Source organism: Gadus macrocephalus, chromosome 9 (assembly GCF_031168955.1).
Source record: "Gadus macrocephalus chromosome 9, ASM3116895v1".
NCBI lineage: Eukaryota > Metazoa > Chordata > Actinopteri > Gadiformes > Gadidae > Gadus > Gadus macrocephalus.
In genome coordinates this window covers 1,869,214-1,886,082 of record NC_082390.1, presented here as the reverse complement: position 1 = coordinate 1,886,082, position 16,869 = coordinate 1,869,214, and the positions used below count along the sequence as shown (strand labels likewise).

At 42.2% G+C, this 16,869-nt stretch overlaps 3 protein-coding genes across 3 annotated transcripts; 1 reads left to right on the top strand and 2 right to left on the bottom strand.

Moving 5' to 3' along the window:
• Positions 1-368: 368 nt before the first annotated feature.
• On the bottom strand, positions 369-7,315 carry chkb (choline kinase beta). Its single transcript, XM_060060172.1, has 11 exons — positions 6,786-7,315; positions 6,517-6,625; positions 6,134-6,247; positions 5,868-6,001; positions 5,574-5,678; positions 4,959-5,017; positions 4,352-4,439; positions 3,699-3,807; positions 2,678-2,784; positions 1,086-1,167; positions 369-1,001 (listed from the first exon to the last, which is right to left on the bottom strand). Exons 1-11 carry the CDS (start codon positions 7,181-7,183, stop codon positions 945-947), a joined length of 1,362 nt encoding a protein of 453 aa, XP_059916155.1. The 5' UTR covers positions 7,184-7,315; the 3' UTR covers positions 369-944.
• Positions 7,316-8,366: 1,051 nt separating this feature from the next.
• On the bottom strand, positions 8,367-12,776 carry LOC132464012 (zona pellucida sperm-binding protein 1-like). Its single transcript, XM_060060166.1, has 6 exons — positions 10,769-12,776; positions 10,496-10,680; positions 10,130-10,227; positions 9,543-9,700; positions 9,195-9,387; positions 8,367-8,609 (listed from the first exon to the last, which is right to left on the bottom strand). The coding sequence occupies exons 1-6, from the start codon at positions 11,559-11,561 to the stop codon at positions 8,453-8,455; spliced, it is 1,584 nt and encodes a 527-aa protein (XP_059916149.1). The 5' UTR covers positions 11,562-12,776; the 3' UTR covers positions 8,367-8,452.
• A 50-nt stretch (positions 12,777-12,826) lies between these two features.
• On the top strand, positions 12,827-16,293 carry LOC132464016 (zona pellucida sperm-binding protein 3-like). The gene is made up of 8 exons (XM_060060171.1): positions 12,827-13,383; positions 13,533-13,651; positions 13,806-13,909; positions 14,025-14,196; positions 14,327-14,444; positions 14,535-14,620; positions 14,925-15,040; positions 16,173-16,293. The coding sequence occupies exons 1-8, from the start codon at positions 12,916-12,918 to the stop codon at positions 16,232-16,234; spliced, it is 1,245 nt and encodes a 414-aa protein (XP_059916154.1). The 5' UTR covers positions 12,827-12,915; the 3' UTR covers positions 16,235-16,293.
• The last annotated feature ends 576 nt before the right edge of the window (positions 16,294-16,869 follow it).

Here is a 16,869-nt window from a genome sequence, read left to right as displayed (position 1 = left end):
TCAATGCACACATGAAATATCTAAACGCGGCTTCTGAGCAGGCCAGTAGCCAATTCTATGCTTTACCCAACAGACACAATTTCTTATAGCATCCCTGAAAAGTTTCTGTCTCAATGAATCTGGCAAGTTATTGAGGGTCTGGCAGAATTAAGACAGGGCAAAAAGCAATTGTTTGTACTTTACGATGGCTAAAAAGAAAATCAAAGCTTTAACACTATAAAAAGTTTGCATTGTAAGAGGTGCAACATGTCCTCTTAAGGAGTTACATCTAAACAAATATTTACAACAGTTCTTTCTGTCAAAAGAATCAGAGTCATGTGGATATGTATTATTTGTATGTGTGTGATAAAAAAGGACATACATTACTGTTTACATTCATCCTTAAGTAGGTGTTTTATTTAATGTTAGACAGCGCGTCATGGAATATACACAATTTCAGATCCAAAATGAGAATCATTGCCATCATCTCACATATGGGTTAGGCCCTACAGTATCTATTAGTGAAAGAGGTGGAATTGTTAAGTAAAGACTTACAAATAAAGAAGTTGTCCAGTTGAATATTAATACATACATGTCAAAACATATGTACATGTATTGTTTCAGGTATCCCAATCTGCATGAATATGTCACAAACAAGTACAGGAACGATTTTACGATTTTCAACTGACATAATTGTCTGTTGCATCTTCTCAGAAACATAAGTCAAATGAGATGAAATTGGACCCTCAAATAAAAATATAAAAAGCAATGAATTATACATAAAGTAAAACTATGTAAAGCCAAACATGGCAATTTTACATTTATTCTACATTTTCCACGTTCTAAACTCTAAAACTGAAATGGCTCATACCAGGCAACGGGAAATAATACTGTAACAAGCCAGCATTATATGAAGATGTGAAGATCTAAATAAAAGGAATTCCTGTTTCACTGGGACAGGCTGTTCAGGAAAAAAGCTTTTTCTGCTTGAAGTAGGCCTCGAATCGGCAATAAGCATAGTCCTGCAAAGGAAGAAAATAATTTTACCAGGTGATACTCCTAGAAGAGCCCATGTAAACACAAGTCAACGCCAGAATCCTCCTTACCATATATCCAAACTCTATCTTAGATATCTTGGCCTGGATGATGGACCACAGGCCCCAGAGAAAATGAGATGCAAGTGCGTACCTGGATCACAAGGGATAAAGAAATTGTTGTGCTTCTTGTCCACTCAGAAGACATATTGCAACAGGAGCCACTTATCAAAATAATCAATAAAATAATGATGCAGACCACCTTCGCACTTAAGACTAAGTGTTTAGTTTTATAGCAAATACATCATGAGGCAGGTATGCTCCTTAATGACTGTGATTGCAATGTCAAAGATACAAAGACAATAATCAATCTTATTTCATGTTGCGATGTGTCACTTCAATATCCTCTTTCTATTACTCAAATTGTCATACAGTACTAGAAAAAACTTTCCATGTAAAAAAATGAATGGATTATTTTGGTTTCATATCCAATTGAATTCAGAGATCTCCTAAGAAACCAAGAATCTTTGTACACTGTTCAAGTAATCCCTGCCGTTTTGTTTTTTTGTGTAATACTGGAATATTAATAATTCAGTATTTTACCAGTCTTATATACATGTTTGCAAAAGCGGATCTTCCATTAGGCAAACCTAGGCAAGTGCCTAGGGCCCCAACCAAATCTGTCTTTATTAGGGGCCCCCAAATCTGACCCCCCCAGCCATTACTTATGCAAAGTAAAAAAAAAAAAAACACATTTCTAGTAGAAAAAAATAACAAAAATATCAACATAACGCCGAACTAATGCCTAAATAATAATTTTCCAGCACACATGCCCCCCTCCATTGTGCATTGGACTAGTCCAGAATATGATTACGTAGTAACCATAACGTACTTCAAAACAAAATAACGGACTTCAAACCAAAGCAGAGGGATGCGACTCGGTGAAAATGAAGCGGCGGAATTATGATTGTGGTTGTGCTAAACGAAAACAAAAAGCTGAGAAGATAAGAATTGCAGATACACTGCCGAAATTGACTTCATTTTTTATACCTGCTGCTGCCACAGCAGCCGCTGCTGAACTTGCGACAGGCTCTGCTGTTGGGGTTCTATACTGCTGCTCACCACTTTTCTCTGATATGAAGACTTTTGAGAAGACGACAACAGTATGACTTTGTGTTTACAAATGCTTTCTGTCTCACACACACGAAATGGTGAAGGCAACAGGGAAAATGGACATTTGAAGATGGAGAACTTAACCACTTGTGTCTCTCTCTCTCTCTCTCTCTCTCTCTCTCTCTCTCTCTCTCTCTCTCTCTCTCTCTCTCTCTCTCTCTCTCTCTCTCTCTCTCTCTCTCTCTCTCTCTCTCTCTCTCTCTCTCTCTCTCTCTCTCTCTCTCTCTCTCTCTCTCTCTCTCTCTCTCTCTCTCTCTCTCTCTCTCGTAATAAACATGTAATTTTGGCAAAGGCTGGAGAAATCTGAAACTGATTTTACTGTGGAGAGTTGAGTGGCAGTGCACTATGGGTTTATTGCGATTCTAAGAGTATTGGGATGGTTATTTGTTTTGTGTACGTGTTTCAAAAATGAGGGCCCCATGTCTATATTTTGCCTAGGGCCCCAAAATGGCTAGATCCGCCCCTGCATGTTTGTAAGCTACTTATATCACCTGTTGGCTTCAATCAGCATGGCCTCCTCCTCTTGTGTCTTGTCCTCCTGTGAAGTGCTGTCAGAGAATGTTCGGTACTCCGCCAGGTAATTACGAATAAAATGAAGCTAGGATATAGAGCAAAACATACTCAACATATGCAATATAGCAGGTGTGTTAACCATTGTTTTGCTACAATGAAGCTGAACATTCAGATTGTAGCATTTGTAAATATCCAATATTCAAGCTCTTTTTAAGGTGTTGGTACAAAAATAAATAAATAAATATATATATATATATTAGAGCTGTCAGTTAAACGCGTTATTAACGGCGTTAACGCAAACCAATTTTAACGGCGTTAAAAAAATTATCGCGCGATTAACACAAATATTTTATTTACAAAAAATAAAATACTTTGTTTTGGCTCAAAACAAAGAAGCAGTAGCCTGACTGCTATGTTCAAATGACATTTGTTCAAAGCAGTCGTTTAATTGCACTATAGGCTCTTTTTTTGTATCGTCCTGTTTTGATCAGTATATGCCAATGTTGTTATCAATAAAAAAATCATTTGCACAAGACAAGCCGATGCACTTCACCATGTTGATAAGAGAATTAAAATGAGAAGAATTATGGGACAAAAAAATCAAGGGATATTTAGCATAGAAAAATTATTTGCGATTAATCGTGAGTTAACTATGACATTAATGCGATTAAATATTTTAATCGCTTGACAGCTCTAATATATATATATATATATATATATATATATACAGAATACAAAGTGTTTCTGTATGCATCAGAGAAAATGGATGCTTATAGTCATGTTATTATGATAAGAAATCATAGACTGCCAAATTAAAATACTCAAATAGCAGTACTGGATTGCTATATTTGAAAAGGTGTTCAATATTAAAAATAATGGCCATGACGGTGCAATCAACAATGATCTGCAATCGTATTATACCAATGTGGTTACATTTTTACAATGTGTTCAAATGTTCTGTTGAGTGCAGAGAAAACGACCAAGAGGCAGCAAGCCAACCTGCTCCTCGCGGGTGGGGTAGCTCTCCGCACTGGCCCTGTAGAAGGGCCACTCGTTATAGGTGTAGTTGTACATCCACTCGCAAAAGTGGTTTCCAAAGTCAAAGCCCCTGCAGGAGAGAAACAACGACACCATGACCCTGACCTTCTGGAAGAAACAGGAATGAAAAATCTAACAAACTTAGCATTTTCTGATATATATACGGAATCCGAGCGATGCCATATTTTTTGATGACAAGACAAAAACTCTGTAACTCGTAATAACCAACGTGGTTATGACGTAATCCTGGCATAAGCAAGTCATCATCTTTCATAACCGGGTTCGTTACGACGAGATAACGAGATAAATATTGGATTATCAGGATAAAACGTAGTTGGTTATGCCTTGATAGCAACTTATTATCTCCTTATAACCAAAGTTATAAACCCGAGCACAAATATATTACGGCAGCTCTCTTCTTCTACACGGACAGAAAAAAATAAAAAAAACAAAAGTCGGTTCTTAAGTGCTTCACATTAGGACAGAAATATTAAAACAATGATTACCGGTACAAATAAAAAATATATTTCAAGTCTTTTAAGTTTTGAATTGTCCACCACTGACACCAACTCATGTCACAAACGTTTTCAAGCAAGCAAGGCCTTCCTGTTTACCTGTAGTTGTAACTGCTGTACTCAAAGTCTATGAGCATGAGTCTCTCAGTAGACGAGGGGTCCCGGCCTTCCAGCTTCAAGATGTTCCCTGAGGCAGCAGAACTAGATGTTACCCAGAATCCCCCTGTCCTCAATGCATTACACACAGACCCCTTATCCTTTTCATTCATATATTATTTCAGGGGCAGGGTCAGGGTCAATCTGTCCAAATTGTGAGTTGTATACATAGGATTATGCTTATTAAAGCTCGTAAACCAAAATATGAAGTTTGAAGAGCCTTGAGTCAACTGCATGTGGCAATAATCCCTCACTGTCTTATTCAGCTCACAAAAACCTAGATAATGGTATTCATTATCAACCCACCCGTTTGTTTACTATCTAATCTTGGACGACATAATATTTATATCCCTAACTGATATAAGGGCTGTGGGCAGGGGCTGCATGTTTTAATTAATTATATGGCTTAATCTGGTGTTGTGCATTGCCCTTATCAATAAACTAATAAAAGTATATTATGGGATTCGGGGAAATAGGACAACAAACGTGGTAAGGGGGGGGGGGGGGGGGACGACGACTGTATGAGGGTTGATTGTGGCGTGATAAATACCTTCCGTTACGTCATTATGACAGAAGACCACAGGAGAGGGTGTTGCCGCCAGCAACCGTCTAGTGATGACAACAAGCAATGGAGAGAAGGGTGGAGATAAGGTTAGCACAGAGATCATGATTGTGGGGTAGTGCCATGTCAGAGACAACCGAGCCGGTCACTTCAGATATGAAGAGTAGAAAGTACAAAAGCATAGACGGTATCTTCGCCCTTTCAGGGAGTCATGTTTGTACCTTTGTACTAATCTACTGAAGGAGGAACCCGGGGGTTTTGATAATATTTGTTTGGGTGGTTCGCAGACACCCAGGTCAGACCGGGGTGAAAGTGTTTGCTTTCTTCTGCTTCAGGTTTGCTGTTGGCCAATCATGTAGATGGAGGCGAACATCAAACTCAAACTCATCAGCCAGCATCATTTTCTGATGGGAGGACAAGCCAAAACATCCTGTCCAGAACCCATTGTACTAAAAAGAAAAAAGTGTTTTATATCAACACGGGATGGGTCCCTGTAGAAAAGCTTTATCCTCTTTATCCTTCTCTTTGATAGATTATCGCTGTGTCTTAACAGAAAACAAGCCGTAACTCCGTTCCTTCCCCCACTCCGTCGAGTCAACTCACCGGAGACTATCCAGCTCGGCTGGCAGGTTGAACTGCATCAGCTTATTGTACTTCTTGACGTGTGCTTCGCGTGTAAACTTGAGTTCCAGAACTTGATCCATGTACCTAGTGGACAGTGGACGACATCATGCTGCATTAAAGCAAATGGTCAGAAGTAAAATATTGAAATAACATTTAAAAATGTTTTATTGATTGAGGCAGAGAGACAGAGAGACAGAGAGACAGAGAGACAGAGAGACAGAGAGACAGAGAGACAGAGACAGAGACAGAGACAGAGACCGAGGGCTTGCCTACCGATCAATCGTTCCAAAAAGCCATTTTGGCTCTTTATTAAAGGGCATTTGCATTTTGTGGAAACGAGCCACCTTACAAGCAATCTCCGAGGAAATGGAGGGGTCGTAGAGCTCCTCTGTGCGCATGCGATCATTCTTAGAAGAGACATAAAAGATCACAACAAAATGGTTCACCCAACTGTAACTCTGACCATTGATCTTCACAAATATGCATAACTCTTTCAATTAATGTATTTATTAAAGTAGGAGTGTGCATGAGTGTTGTACCGGCAAATACTCTTCTAAACGTCCCTCTGGAAAGATACCGTACAACTTTGGTCCAAGAGTCCGTTCAGCCAGAATTGCAAACATCACACTTTCCAAGACCAGTGAGTCCACTCCCTGTTTAGAAATCAGATATCATGGTTAATACATCGGAATACCTTGCCCCATCTCTACTGAATGAGCAAACGTTATAATGTACACACATAATTACACACACACACACACACACACACACACACACACACACACACACACACACACACACACACACACACACACACACACACACACACACACACACACACACACACACACACACACACACACACACACACACACACACACACACACACACACACACACACACACACACACACACACACAACCTGTAGAATAGCCCCATAGATTCGGAGCAGCACCCGGCGTGGTTCCTCAGCCACAGTGGCTACTTGGGCAGGCAGATTGCACATGTAAAGGAGATTACTCAGCCCGCCACTGCAAACATAATGTACAATGTTAAATATCCTCCTGGCTAAACAAAGAGCGGAAAACCAAAGCATCGGGCAATCGGATAGGCCATTTCATAGTATTGAAATAACACCTTTTTCTGAAAGAACACTAATGCGCTTTACTTATGACGTAATCAACATATTACCTTACGATGGAGATTTGAAAGTCTGATTCGGGAATGGTCTTCCAAGAACCAGACAGAAAGTCTCTGCACCAAGCGAACGCCCTGTCCCTCGTCTCCTTGTCCACCTCCTCGGTTCGCCCGTCCCGGTAGGACTCTGCCTCAGAGTCGTCATCGCCGTTCGATCCGAGAGGACTCGGAGTCCTCAGGTTACTGACATTGGGGTGTAAAAGCCGATCGGGCATGTTGAATTTACCCGAACAACCGTCTCCCGTCTGCATGGTGAGCTTTCTGACCAATAGCGAAGAAAAGGATCTCGTAAAGGGGTGACAACCTCGCCAGACTCGTGAAACCGGGGTGGCGTTGTAGTTCGAGCTAGCTAAAAGATAAAGTCTGACATAGCGGGATGGTTTCAATAGCATCGGGAACGAATGGTACAGTAGTACAGCGCCTTCTAGAGGGATAATCAAATAGCTCTGGTACAGTTTTACTGTAGTAATGATTCTCTAATATCTTCCGCGTCTACTTATGCAAATCAGTGTCCAGACAACGCCCTCTGACATTTGCCTGTCAGGCGTCATAATTATCCAATCAGCGTTCGCTGATCTGGAGCAATGGGCAGCAATGATTGGCCTGTGCTAGATTCCACCCAGAGCGGTGAATAAGTGGGCGCAACCAGGAAGTTCGAGGTCGGACTCGTTACTATTGTTGTGTGCCGTTGTGAGCTTGGCTGTATAGGTGTTAAAGCATGATTATGAGTATGTGTTTATAGCCACACACATTGTGTGTGTGTGTGTGTGTGTGTGTGTGTGTGTGTGTGTGTGTGTGTGTGTGTGTGTGTGTGTGTGTGTGTGTGTGTGTGTGTGCAGGTTCGGCCTGCAGGCTTCAACAATTGGACAACATCAGTCTTTCTCGCTTTCTTTCCGCACATGCAGGAAAGGCGTTTTTTTGTTTTGTTGCTTTGTCCCTCATGGCCAAGGCATGGTTTTATGTTGCACACGTTCCAATCATCCGTTCACTACACACTATCTTTGTCATATTGGATGAATACATATTTATCCAACCATTTGAATCATGTGTTGTCTACCTCTTTGTTATGATATAATTGAGCCTGATTGTAAAATTATGTCATGCACAACAAATGTATTATTTGTAGGGAATGGCGTGTTTGGCTGCATGTTGCCCCAAAATAAAAATCAGAGACACCCCTAATTGAGATAGGATACATGTTCTAGGACCAGAAGATTTATTTCAGTCACTTTCTTATCAGTCACATACAAGCATGGATTTTTTAATTGCATTTGCGAGCAAATCAGGAAGCTTGTTCTCCTGAGACGAACTGGACCTCCATGCTGCTCACCATGGCAGTGTTTTCAATGTACCGCTGGGTAGCTTTGCCAGCATCTCTCTCTGTGGAGGTAGATGCAGGAGTAGACATTGCCGGTCATTGTGAGATTAAAAGACATTGAACGCAGATTATAGCCTGTGAACCACAATATCTGTTTTCAGACAATTGAGATAATAAATATTATCAAAGTTTCCTTACTCTTCCTCAAACAGATGGGTTGACAATTGCCTCCGATACACACTGCTGTGGTACAGTGAATGAACACCTGGGAACCAAACATGTAGATTAGGCTTTTTTCAGATACTGTACTTCAGGTGGAAAAGAGAACCAAACTGTCACATTGTTAAGTTGGACGCATTACCTTTTCGCTCAGTGGAATTGATTTGCCCTGATCCACGAAGGTGAACATCTTGAACACGAAACGCTGGTAGTGAGATGGAAATTCGACGTTATTGGCCATCTTCAGCGCCGTCTGGTAGTGGTCGTTACGGCAGGGACAGCTGTAGAGGAGGAGGATGAGGAGGGGGGGGGGAAAGAACGGAGGCGAGTAAAAAAAAAAAGAAGAATGTTTCATCATCATCATCACCACGACGTGACTATTGCCTGGTGTATTGGAGGAAGATTGTAGAAGTACTCAGACATGGAACTTTACTTTACTCGTGCACCTTCAAAGAATGGGCCTATGTGAAACGTCTCTGCCCTTAAGCCTTACAGCAACGCTTCGAGTGTAGGACGTGGGTGGTCTGGCTCAAGGCGACACTGTAAGGCAGGGGGCACCAACAGGGCGCCCGCAGCGACCACATGAGGCCCCCGCAGGCCTCTTCTAGACATAGCACAACTCATTCTGGAAAGACTCTTTCCCACCTTTATTAAGTCATTGTTGATAATTATTGTGAGAAATCATCAACATGATCAGTGTCTTCACATAGAGGAGTATCATTAATCATTAATAGTAATATATAACTAAAGGCAAACTGTGCAAATTTGTTGTTTCAGTATCAAACCGGGTGCCCTTCGTATGACTCAGCACCCATGGAGTAGCTCTCAGGTTCAAAAAGGTGGGTGACCCCTGCTGAAAGGCCTACCCATTGGTCAGCAGGTCCCACTGGGGAAGGCTATATGGGTCGGGGGTGGTGGTGGTCCAGCAGCGGCCAAGAGTCAGGGTCAGCGAGGGGTCGCTCCTGCCCAACAGTTGGACCTGTACGTAGACAGGATCCCTGAGGACCTTCACCACGGGGTAGTCGGCCGCGTCGTAGAAGGAATCATAAGCCCCGTCCTCTGTCAAATTGTCGAAAGTAGAAAAAAATCATATTTATCAATTACGTCCCACCTGCGTTGAGGTCCATATGAAAATAAATACAGCATTACATATTAAAAACGACTGAAAGCTTTCATCAATTTGTGGTGAAATGTCCATATTTCTTTCTTCTGACCTTCGTAACATCCCTTTTGGGTACACACTCCGTTGCCCAACATTAGATCCACCCGCATTGGTCCAAGGGCGGCAATCGGTTGTGGAACCACATCTAACAGAACCTCAATGACCAGCGCTTCGATGGAGGTGCCGATATATCTACACTGGAAGAGCAGCCTGCGAGGAACAGAGAGAGCAGAGTCAGACTCTGATTTTATTTGTAAATCCATATTTGGAATAAAAGATTTTGTCCCAATTCTGAGAACTGTTGCTTTGGGTTGAATTACACAAGAGTTACACAGTCAGAGTCACACATGACGGATATTTAAAAGTTAAATTGTAGCATATACCATAGCTTTTCAATAATAGTAACCTTAAGAATTACTATTAAAATTGAGATTTTTCTTACAAAGTGCTTCACATTGATTAATGAGGAACACAATTAAAAGAGCCATAACAAGCACATGAGATCAAAATAATAACAATTTCACACTTGCACCATGAAACCACAGAGACACAACAAAACAATAAACCGAAGTAATTGCATACTAAACAGCTATGTAAAATGGTCAAGATGTCTTAAATGCATGGGATACAATTACCCACTCATAGGTGCTGTCTCTAGTGATGGAACCAAAGGGCCCCACTCCCACTTCGTATAGAGATGACATTCTGTTTTCGTAGATGACCTCCCCAGGCTCATCCTGTGGGGAGTTTGCTGTTAGTTCGGAAGTTCTCAGTGACGATCTCAAGCTTAACATGCATATGAAGATAAGAGTCTTGTTACAACGTCATATAGTTGTGCAAACACATTAATCAATCAATGGTACATAAAGGTATTTGGTCAATTATAAATACATTAATAACACCACAAATTTGTGAATGCGTTGTGATATTCAAGCATCCTCAACAACTATTTCGGTCAGGCATCAAATTGGACCGATTCAATTATTCATGAATGGAGGATCATACCCTGGTCACAGAACCACAGCCGGTCACAGGGAACTGGTAGATAGCGAAGCGTGAGTTGCTGCCCACAAGGCCACAGCCTGGTTCATTTCCAAGCAGCGACACAGATTCCAGGTCAATGTGTGGCATTGTGGCATCCATGGCCACCACCACGATGAACTGCGCGTCCTTGGTGCACTGAACAGTCACTGGGGAAAAGAAAACGAGAAAAGAGACATGTTCAGTGTCTCCAAGTCAATAATAGGTGTGGGATGAGGCGGGTCTCGCAACACTGACCTGCCTTTCCGTAGAAGCACATTCTCCCATCGAAGCAGCAGTTGATAGCTCTACATTGGTCAGCAGCAATGCCCTGGCGGCCACAATAGATCTTGTAGGCATCCTCGACCTCACAGCTCTGGACTGTGTCTTCAGGAGGCGACGTCTTTCCAGGCGGATGCGGTTTGGGCTGTGTGGGAGCTTGGGGCCTGGGGGTTTGCTTGGGAGGATCTACGGGGTTCCTAGGGGGCCACTGAACTGCAGGAGCCTGAGGAGCCTGGGGAGCCTGGGGAGCCTGAGGACGTTTGGGAGCCTGTGGAGCCTGAGGAGCCTGGGGAGCTGGCTTCCACTGGGGGACCTGAGGAGCCTGGGGAGCCTGAGGAGCTGGCTTCCACTGGGGGACCTGAGGAGCTGGCTTCCACTGGGGGACCTGAGGAGCCTGGGGAGCCTGAGGAGCTTGCTTCCACTGTTGAAACTGGTCACCCTGGGTAGCCTGAGCCTGAGGAGCTTGCTTCCACTGGGGGACCTGAGGAGCCTGGGAAGCCTGAGGAGCCTGGGGATCCTGGGGAGATGGCTTCCACGGGGGCCACTGGGGCAGCCCGTTCTGAGGTTTCTGCTGAGGCTTTTGGTAACTCTGAGCGTCAGCCAGGCAGCTAAAGGCAGTGGCCAAAAGGCAAACCGAAGCCCATGTGGGGGTCATGGTTCCACAACAAGGGACAGAAAAACGCCGGGTCGATGCTGTGGAAAGTTTGCAGAAGTGCCACTGGCTTTTATAGCAGTTGGGTCGCTCTGACATGTTAGGTTGGCAGCCCATTTGTTGACCACAGGGGCCAACACACTTGGTTACCGTTTCAGCTGCCTACTAATGGGTTTGGCAAATAAATGAACACATTTTATTAAACCTTTGGGGTATCATTTTATAAAACATTTAAACATTTAATGTTTTGTAGTGCATTTAGTAAAGAAGGGTTTCTTATTTTTTCTTTGACATTGAGCAAATAGTATGTTTGAACCAGTGGCGTCACTAGGCTGTTTTATTAGGTGCTAAAGCCCCGGATATTATTTAAATACCTCCGAATATAATTTTGGGGTGCAAAATAATTATTTATATATATTTATATTTATTGGTATATTTACTTGTAACTATGGAATCCATTAATTCAATTCAGTCTAGAAGTGATGAAACGATTCTAGTCACTAATGGTAGTTAGTTATTTAGAAAGAAACATCGGGATTCCAGGGACATCTCAAAATAAAGTTTAGTCCTTCTAGAATCTAGATAGTCCTTCTGGCAAGTGAATAAACAGTTTAGAAACATAACCAGACTGTTTACCACCTCAAGTGAATTAACCTATCCTATCCTGTCAGATCCATATAAATAAATATGTAGGCCTATGTATATATGAAAGCTGGTCTGTCTAACTTGTGTTTATTTTACCTGAAATAACTTTAATGGAACTTTAGATATTCTGGGATAAGCAGCACAGTAGTCAGGTAGCTATTTAAAGCTATAATAAATGGCGTATTTTGTTTATTTAGGTTTAGCATGATGAAAATTTTTGCAGGCAGGCCTGGATGTTCATGAAACCTAACAACACCCCTGGTTTGGAAAAAACATTGATCGTCATCATAGCATCAGTCGTCATTGATCTGGGTAATTTAAACTGATTAAACTGAATTCTAACTTTGAAAAGGTCTGCTCGACCTGTTCTTTGTGTGTTAAAAAGATCTGGTTACCGTGTCCCGATAAGAGAGTGGGTTCCAAGTTCTACTAGAGGAACATCAATATTGACTCAAGGACCTTCGAAAAAGCTGATCGCAATAGTAATCAATAAAACGTAGTAGTATTATCTAAAAAATAACCTTTAGCAAATTTAAATTACGTTTATCAAATATTTGCATGCTAAATGTTTATTATTCCAGCTCCAGAAACCTAGCTCTGGTTAAGTTTGTTTCTTTAGGAATGCCCAAACCGTAGTTCATCATATTGCCTGAATTCAAAGGCTTTGACCTGCACCCTCTAAACCTGGCAGAGGCACGGTCAACGGAAGGGGCGGAAGAAGTCAAGTCAAGTCAACACGGGTGTCTCGTTATAAAAGCCTGTGTTGGTTTTCAACTGGCCTCACAACATCCAGTGAGCCCGCTAGATCACTTGTTGTTGTGAAGAAATGGTCATGAAGGGGATTGCGGTGTGCCTGGCCCTGGCAGCATTAGCCATGGTTGACCAATGTAATGCCCAAAAGGTCGTCAGCAAGCCTGCTTACAATTCACCACAGAAAATCCAGAAGCCCGGACCTCCTCAACAGGTTCAAGCGGCCAAGGGCCCCCAGGAGCCTGTTGTCCAAACCAAGGCTCCAGAACGCCCCATCGTTTGGGCGTATCCCATAGAGCCTGTCGTTGAACCCAAGCCCGAGGCCCCCTTTGTGCCGAGACCCCCAGTCGTGACCAACCAGGTAGCGATCAACTGCAGAGAGTCAGACATTCAAGTACGAGTGAAGACGGCCTTCTTTGGCGGCGGCAAACTGAAGAGCCCCTACGAACTCACCCTGGGACCCTGCCCAGCAGTCGGATTTGACGACAGCACGCAATCGCTGATCTTCGAATCTGACCTGCAAGGGTGTGAAAGCAATCTGAGGGTAGGACCAAGCCTATCATTTGTTGTTCTTGTTGTGTATAATATCCATGTATCAAATGGGTTTATAATATGAGTAGCTGCCCACCAGATTACATGGTATGCTGGTGTATAAAAAATGTATATCACTATGTTACTGTTTCTTTTTCCCAGACGTATGACGACTACCTCATCTACTCCTTCATGCTGAGCTACAACCCCCAAGCCACTGGATCCACTGTTGTCGTCAGGGCCATCACTATTTCCATGTTGTTGGAGTGTCACTATCCCAGGTGCGTCAGCTAAACGACCAATTGACTTTAACCATACAAAGAAAATGGCAGGGTTAAACTGTAGATGATTGCAACTCCAGTTGCTTGAATTTTAATTAAAATTAATTCATTTGAAGAGTGCAAAGAATATTAACTTGATGTTCAAATCCTGCAGGATGCATAACGTGAGCAGTCTGGCCCTGAACCCGATCTTCACCCCGTTCTCGGCCATCAAAGTGTCCGAGGAGCTTTTGCACTTCAGTTTTGTACTCAAGACCGGTGGGTACAATAATTTTTGCTTTGTTTGAGGCTATTGCAAATAACCGATTTATTTATATTGATAATGCTATCGCATATGGCTGTGCATTTCAATTGTGCAAATCCCTTTGTGCAGAGGACTGGCTGTTCGAGCGACCATCGTATCAGTACTTCCTCGCAGACATGATATATTTGGAGGCCACCGTCAAACAGTTCATGCACAAGCCCCTGCGTGTCTTTGTGGATCACTGCGTTGCCTCAGCGTCCCCTGGCGGGTCCCCTGAATACGTCTTCATTGAAAACTATGGGTAAAGAACTAAAGAGAGAGAGAGGAAATTAATAAACTGTTCAGTATAGCGCACGCATTCCACACTGCACTCCACACTGTTGGTAAGCTTTCGCTAATTGTGATTCTTGTTTGTTTGTTTCCGCACTCAGGTGTTTCGTGGATGCTCAAATCACTGGATCCCCATCGACGTTCCTGCCCCGTGAAAATGACGTCACCCTACGGTTCCAGATGGAGGCGTTCAGAATCCAAGGGTCCACCGAGGGCATGGTAAAGAAAATAACCCCCCGGGGAACCTTCTTCCATTTTCTCTTGAGAATTGGTATCTGGAGCTCTGAACATTTTTGTTTTTCCGTTTAGGTCTACCTTACCTGCCACCTGAAAGCAACTTGCGCTTCTGTTCCCATTGGTGAGCAGAATAGAGCCTGCTCTTGGATGGGACAAGGGTAAGTGTGTGTTTGTATGTGTGTGTGTGTGTGTTTGTATGTGGGTGCAGGTGGTTACCTTTTTTTTTAAGCCCCAATGTTATACCTTTTAGGGGCAATTTGATCCAATAATGGGAAATGCCTTTTTGTCTCTTGATGTTGCAAAATGACGGGGGCCCCTACAATACGGAAGTTGACACTTTGTTTTACAGAGGCATGTAAAAGCCCCTGTCATCCGAAATCCCAAAGCGGGGGGTGACATACTGTTATGCTGAGACGAGCATGTAGGTTCTCTGAATGATAGTTTGACCCTGTTCTGGTCCAGATGGACTGAGGCGAGCGGAGTCAACGGCGCCTGTGGTTCCTGTGGCCAAGGCGGTGGATCCGACTTATCTAAACCTTCAAGGAAGGGTCGCAGTCTCCCCGCAGCGCATAGAGAAGGTATGCTTGTTTTAGTTATGTCTATACAGACTTTCGTTCACACATTCTCATTTAGCGCAATTTTGGCTTGTGTCAAAAGTGGCGAAAAAAAGTTATAGTGCTGCATAAGATGAGGTTCATACAAACAACTGGAAAGAGCTGAAGAAGTATGAGGTGATTTAATATTGTGTTGTTATTATTATTTTGCTGCATTAGGGTTAGTGCAAGCCGATATAGAACCTAGTTCTTACATATCAAAAGGCTCTCTAACAATTTCTACATATTTTTTAGTTCCAAAGCACTGTGAGCAACTATTACTACTAATACAAATATAATCGTGGGCTCCTAACAGGGCTTTTAATATGAACTCGGACACAGAATATTAATCGCGATTTGAGTCCATTTGTTTATGGATTTATGGATTTTATGGATTTTATTTGGATCCCCATTAGCTGATGCAGAATATATCAGCTCCTCTTCCTGGGGTCCAAACACATAACATATAACATGACAAGCAATCAACATACAAGACATCAGATTAAAGGAAAATAATGGATAACTAACCCATAAACCACAACAACAAAAAATAAATAAAAGTAAATAGTAAATAAAAGTAAAATTCTGTAATACATATTAGGATTGAAGCAGTCAGCTATGAAATGTCGCTTTACTTGTTTTTTGAAGCTAGCTTTGTTCTGATTTTTTTTTAATATGATCTGGAAGGGAGTTCCATTCAATCATAGCTCTACATACTACATAGTAGTTTGTTTTGATTGTTGGAATTGTGTAGTTACCACTGGGGGCATGTCTGGTGGGGTATGTGTGCACATTGGAGCTAAGTGTGAGCTGCCTAAACAAACAGTCTAGGTTATTTAAATTATTAATGTTTTTTATGAAAGAAAGAAGTGATGCTTTCAACCTCACATCAACTTTCATCCAGGAGAGTTGGTCATTCATGTTATTTATGTAGGTGTTTTTATCACTAGTGTGGTCGATGTGAAGGTGATACATTGACTGTTATGCTAGTGAGTGGCCACATTTATTCATGTTCTCTAGTAGGACAAGTTAGGCTTTTGCTTAAGAGGTGCATTGCAGGCTTCAAAAAGTCAGTTTGGTATTACTGTACTCATTTGCTGTTTCCTTTGTCTTTCAGTGGTTGAATGGGAAACTACTATCACTCTGGATCCCATCCGAGTTTTCGAGAGGACAGTTTGATAGATCAAGTTCATGCCCTTGCTATGATGAACATCAAAATAAACTATTTCATTGGTTCATACTTGTCTCTTTCTTATTAATTGCATATTGTTGGACAATAGAAGGACCGTTTTAAATGAAAGCTGAAAAAATGAATACACATGATTCAACTTGACACATTTTCCCAAGTTGTAATGTTATTATGGGAACTTCCAGTAACATGTCTTAGGCACAGTTCAGCTCATCCACTTTTAAAACACATTGTACTGGTGTGGCTGTATCAGAGGGAATTGCGGCTATCTTCTATATTATGATTCAATCCATTCAAACCGAAATCAAATGTGTTTAATGATTAACCAAATGTTTTGATGGGTAATGTTTTGCATCATTTGTCTTGTGACGTTCTTTGTTAGTAGCCTATTGTGTCCACTTCTTCAGGAGATGGGCTTTTAGCGCCCCTTCGTGGAAGTGTTGTGCAGGCCTGTGTGTAAACCAAAACGCTGCTCCGCCGCGTTTCAGCACCGCTGGCAAGGGACAGCTCCTCTGCGCCACTGGACCAACCAAAAAACATCAATACTAGAATAGAATAGACCTGATAAGCTAGTCCTATAATATAGAAAACCGGGTCAAATAAGAATACACGTACCAACTCAGTA

What these genes read in the sequence shown, in the direction of transcription:
- chkb (XM_060060172.1), bottom strand. Translation starts at nt 7,183, where the DNA reads ATGCTATTGAAACCATCCCGCTATGTCAGACTTTATCTTTTAGCTAGC. An exon ending in GCCGAGCTGGATAGTCTCCG is followed by an intron (nt 5,018 to 5,573) that starts GTGAGTTGACTC and finishes TGTCATCACTAG; the next exon opens with ACGGTTGCTGGCGGCAACAC. An exon ending in ACCCCACCCGCGAGGAGCAG is followed by an intron (nt 2,785 to 3,698) that starts GTTGGCTTGCTG and finishes TCTATATCCTAG; the next exon opens with CTTCATTTTATTCGTAATTA.
- LOC132464012 (XM_060060166.1), bottom strand. Translation starts at nt 11,561, where the DNA reads ATGGGCTGCCAACCTAACATGTCAGAGCGACCCAACTGCTATAAAAGC. An exon ending in GTGCTTCTACGGAAAGGCAG is followed by an intron (nt 10,681 to 10,768) that starts GTCAGTGTTGCG and finishes TCTTTTCCCCAG; the next exon opens with TGACTGTTCAGTGCACCAAG. An exon ending in CCAAAAGGGATGTTACGAAG is followed by an intron (nt 9,388 to 9,542) that starts GTCAGAAGAAAG and finishes ACAATTTGACAG; the next exon opens with AGGACGGGGCTTATGATTCC.
- LOC132464016 (XM_060060171.1), top strand. Translation starts at nt 12,916, where the DNA reads ATGGTCATGAAGGGGATTGCGGTGTGCCTGGCCCTGGCAGCATTAGCC. An exon ending in GTCTTCATTGAAAACTATGG is followed by an intron (nt 14,197 to 14,326) that starts GTAAAGAACTAA and finishes TTCCGCACTCAG; the next exon opens with GTGTTTCGTGGATGCTCAAA. An exon ending in AAGGGTCCACCGAGGGCATG is followed by an intron (nt 14,445 to 14,534) that starts GTAAAGAAAATA and finishes TTTTCCGTTTAG; the next exon opens with GTCTACCTTACCTGCCACCT.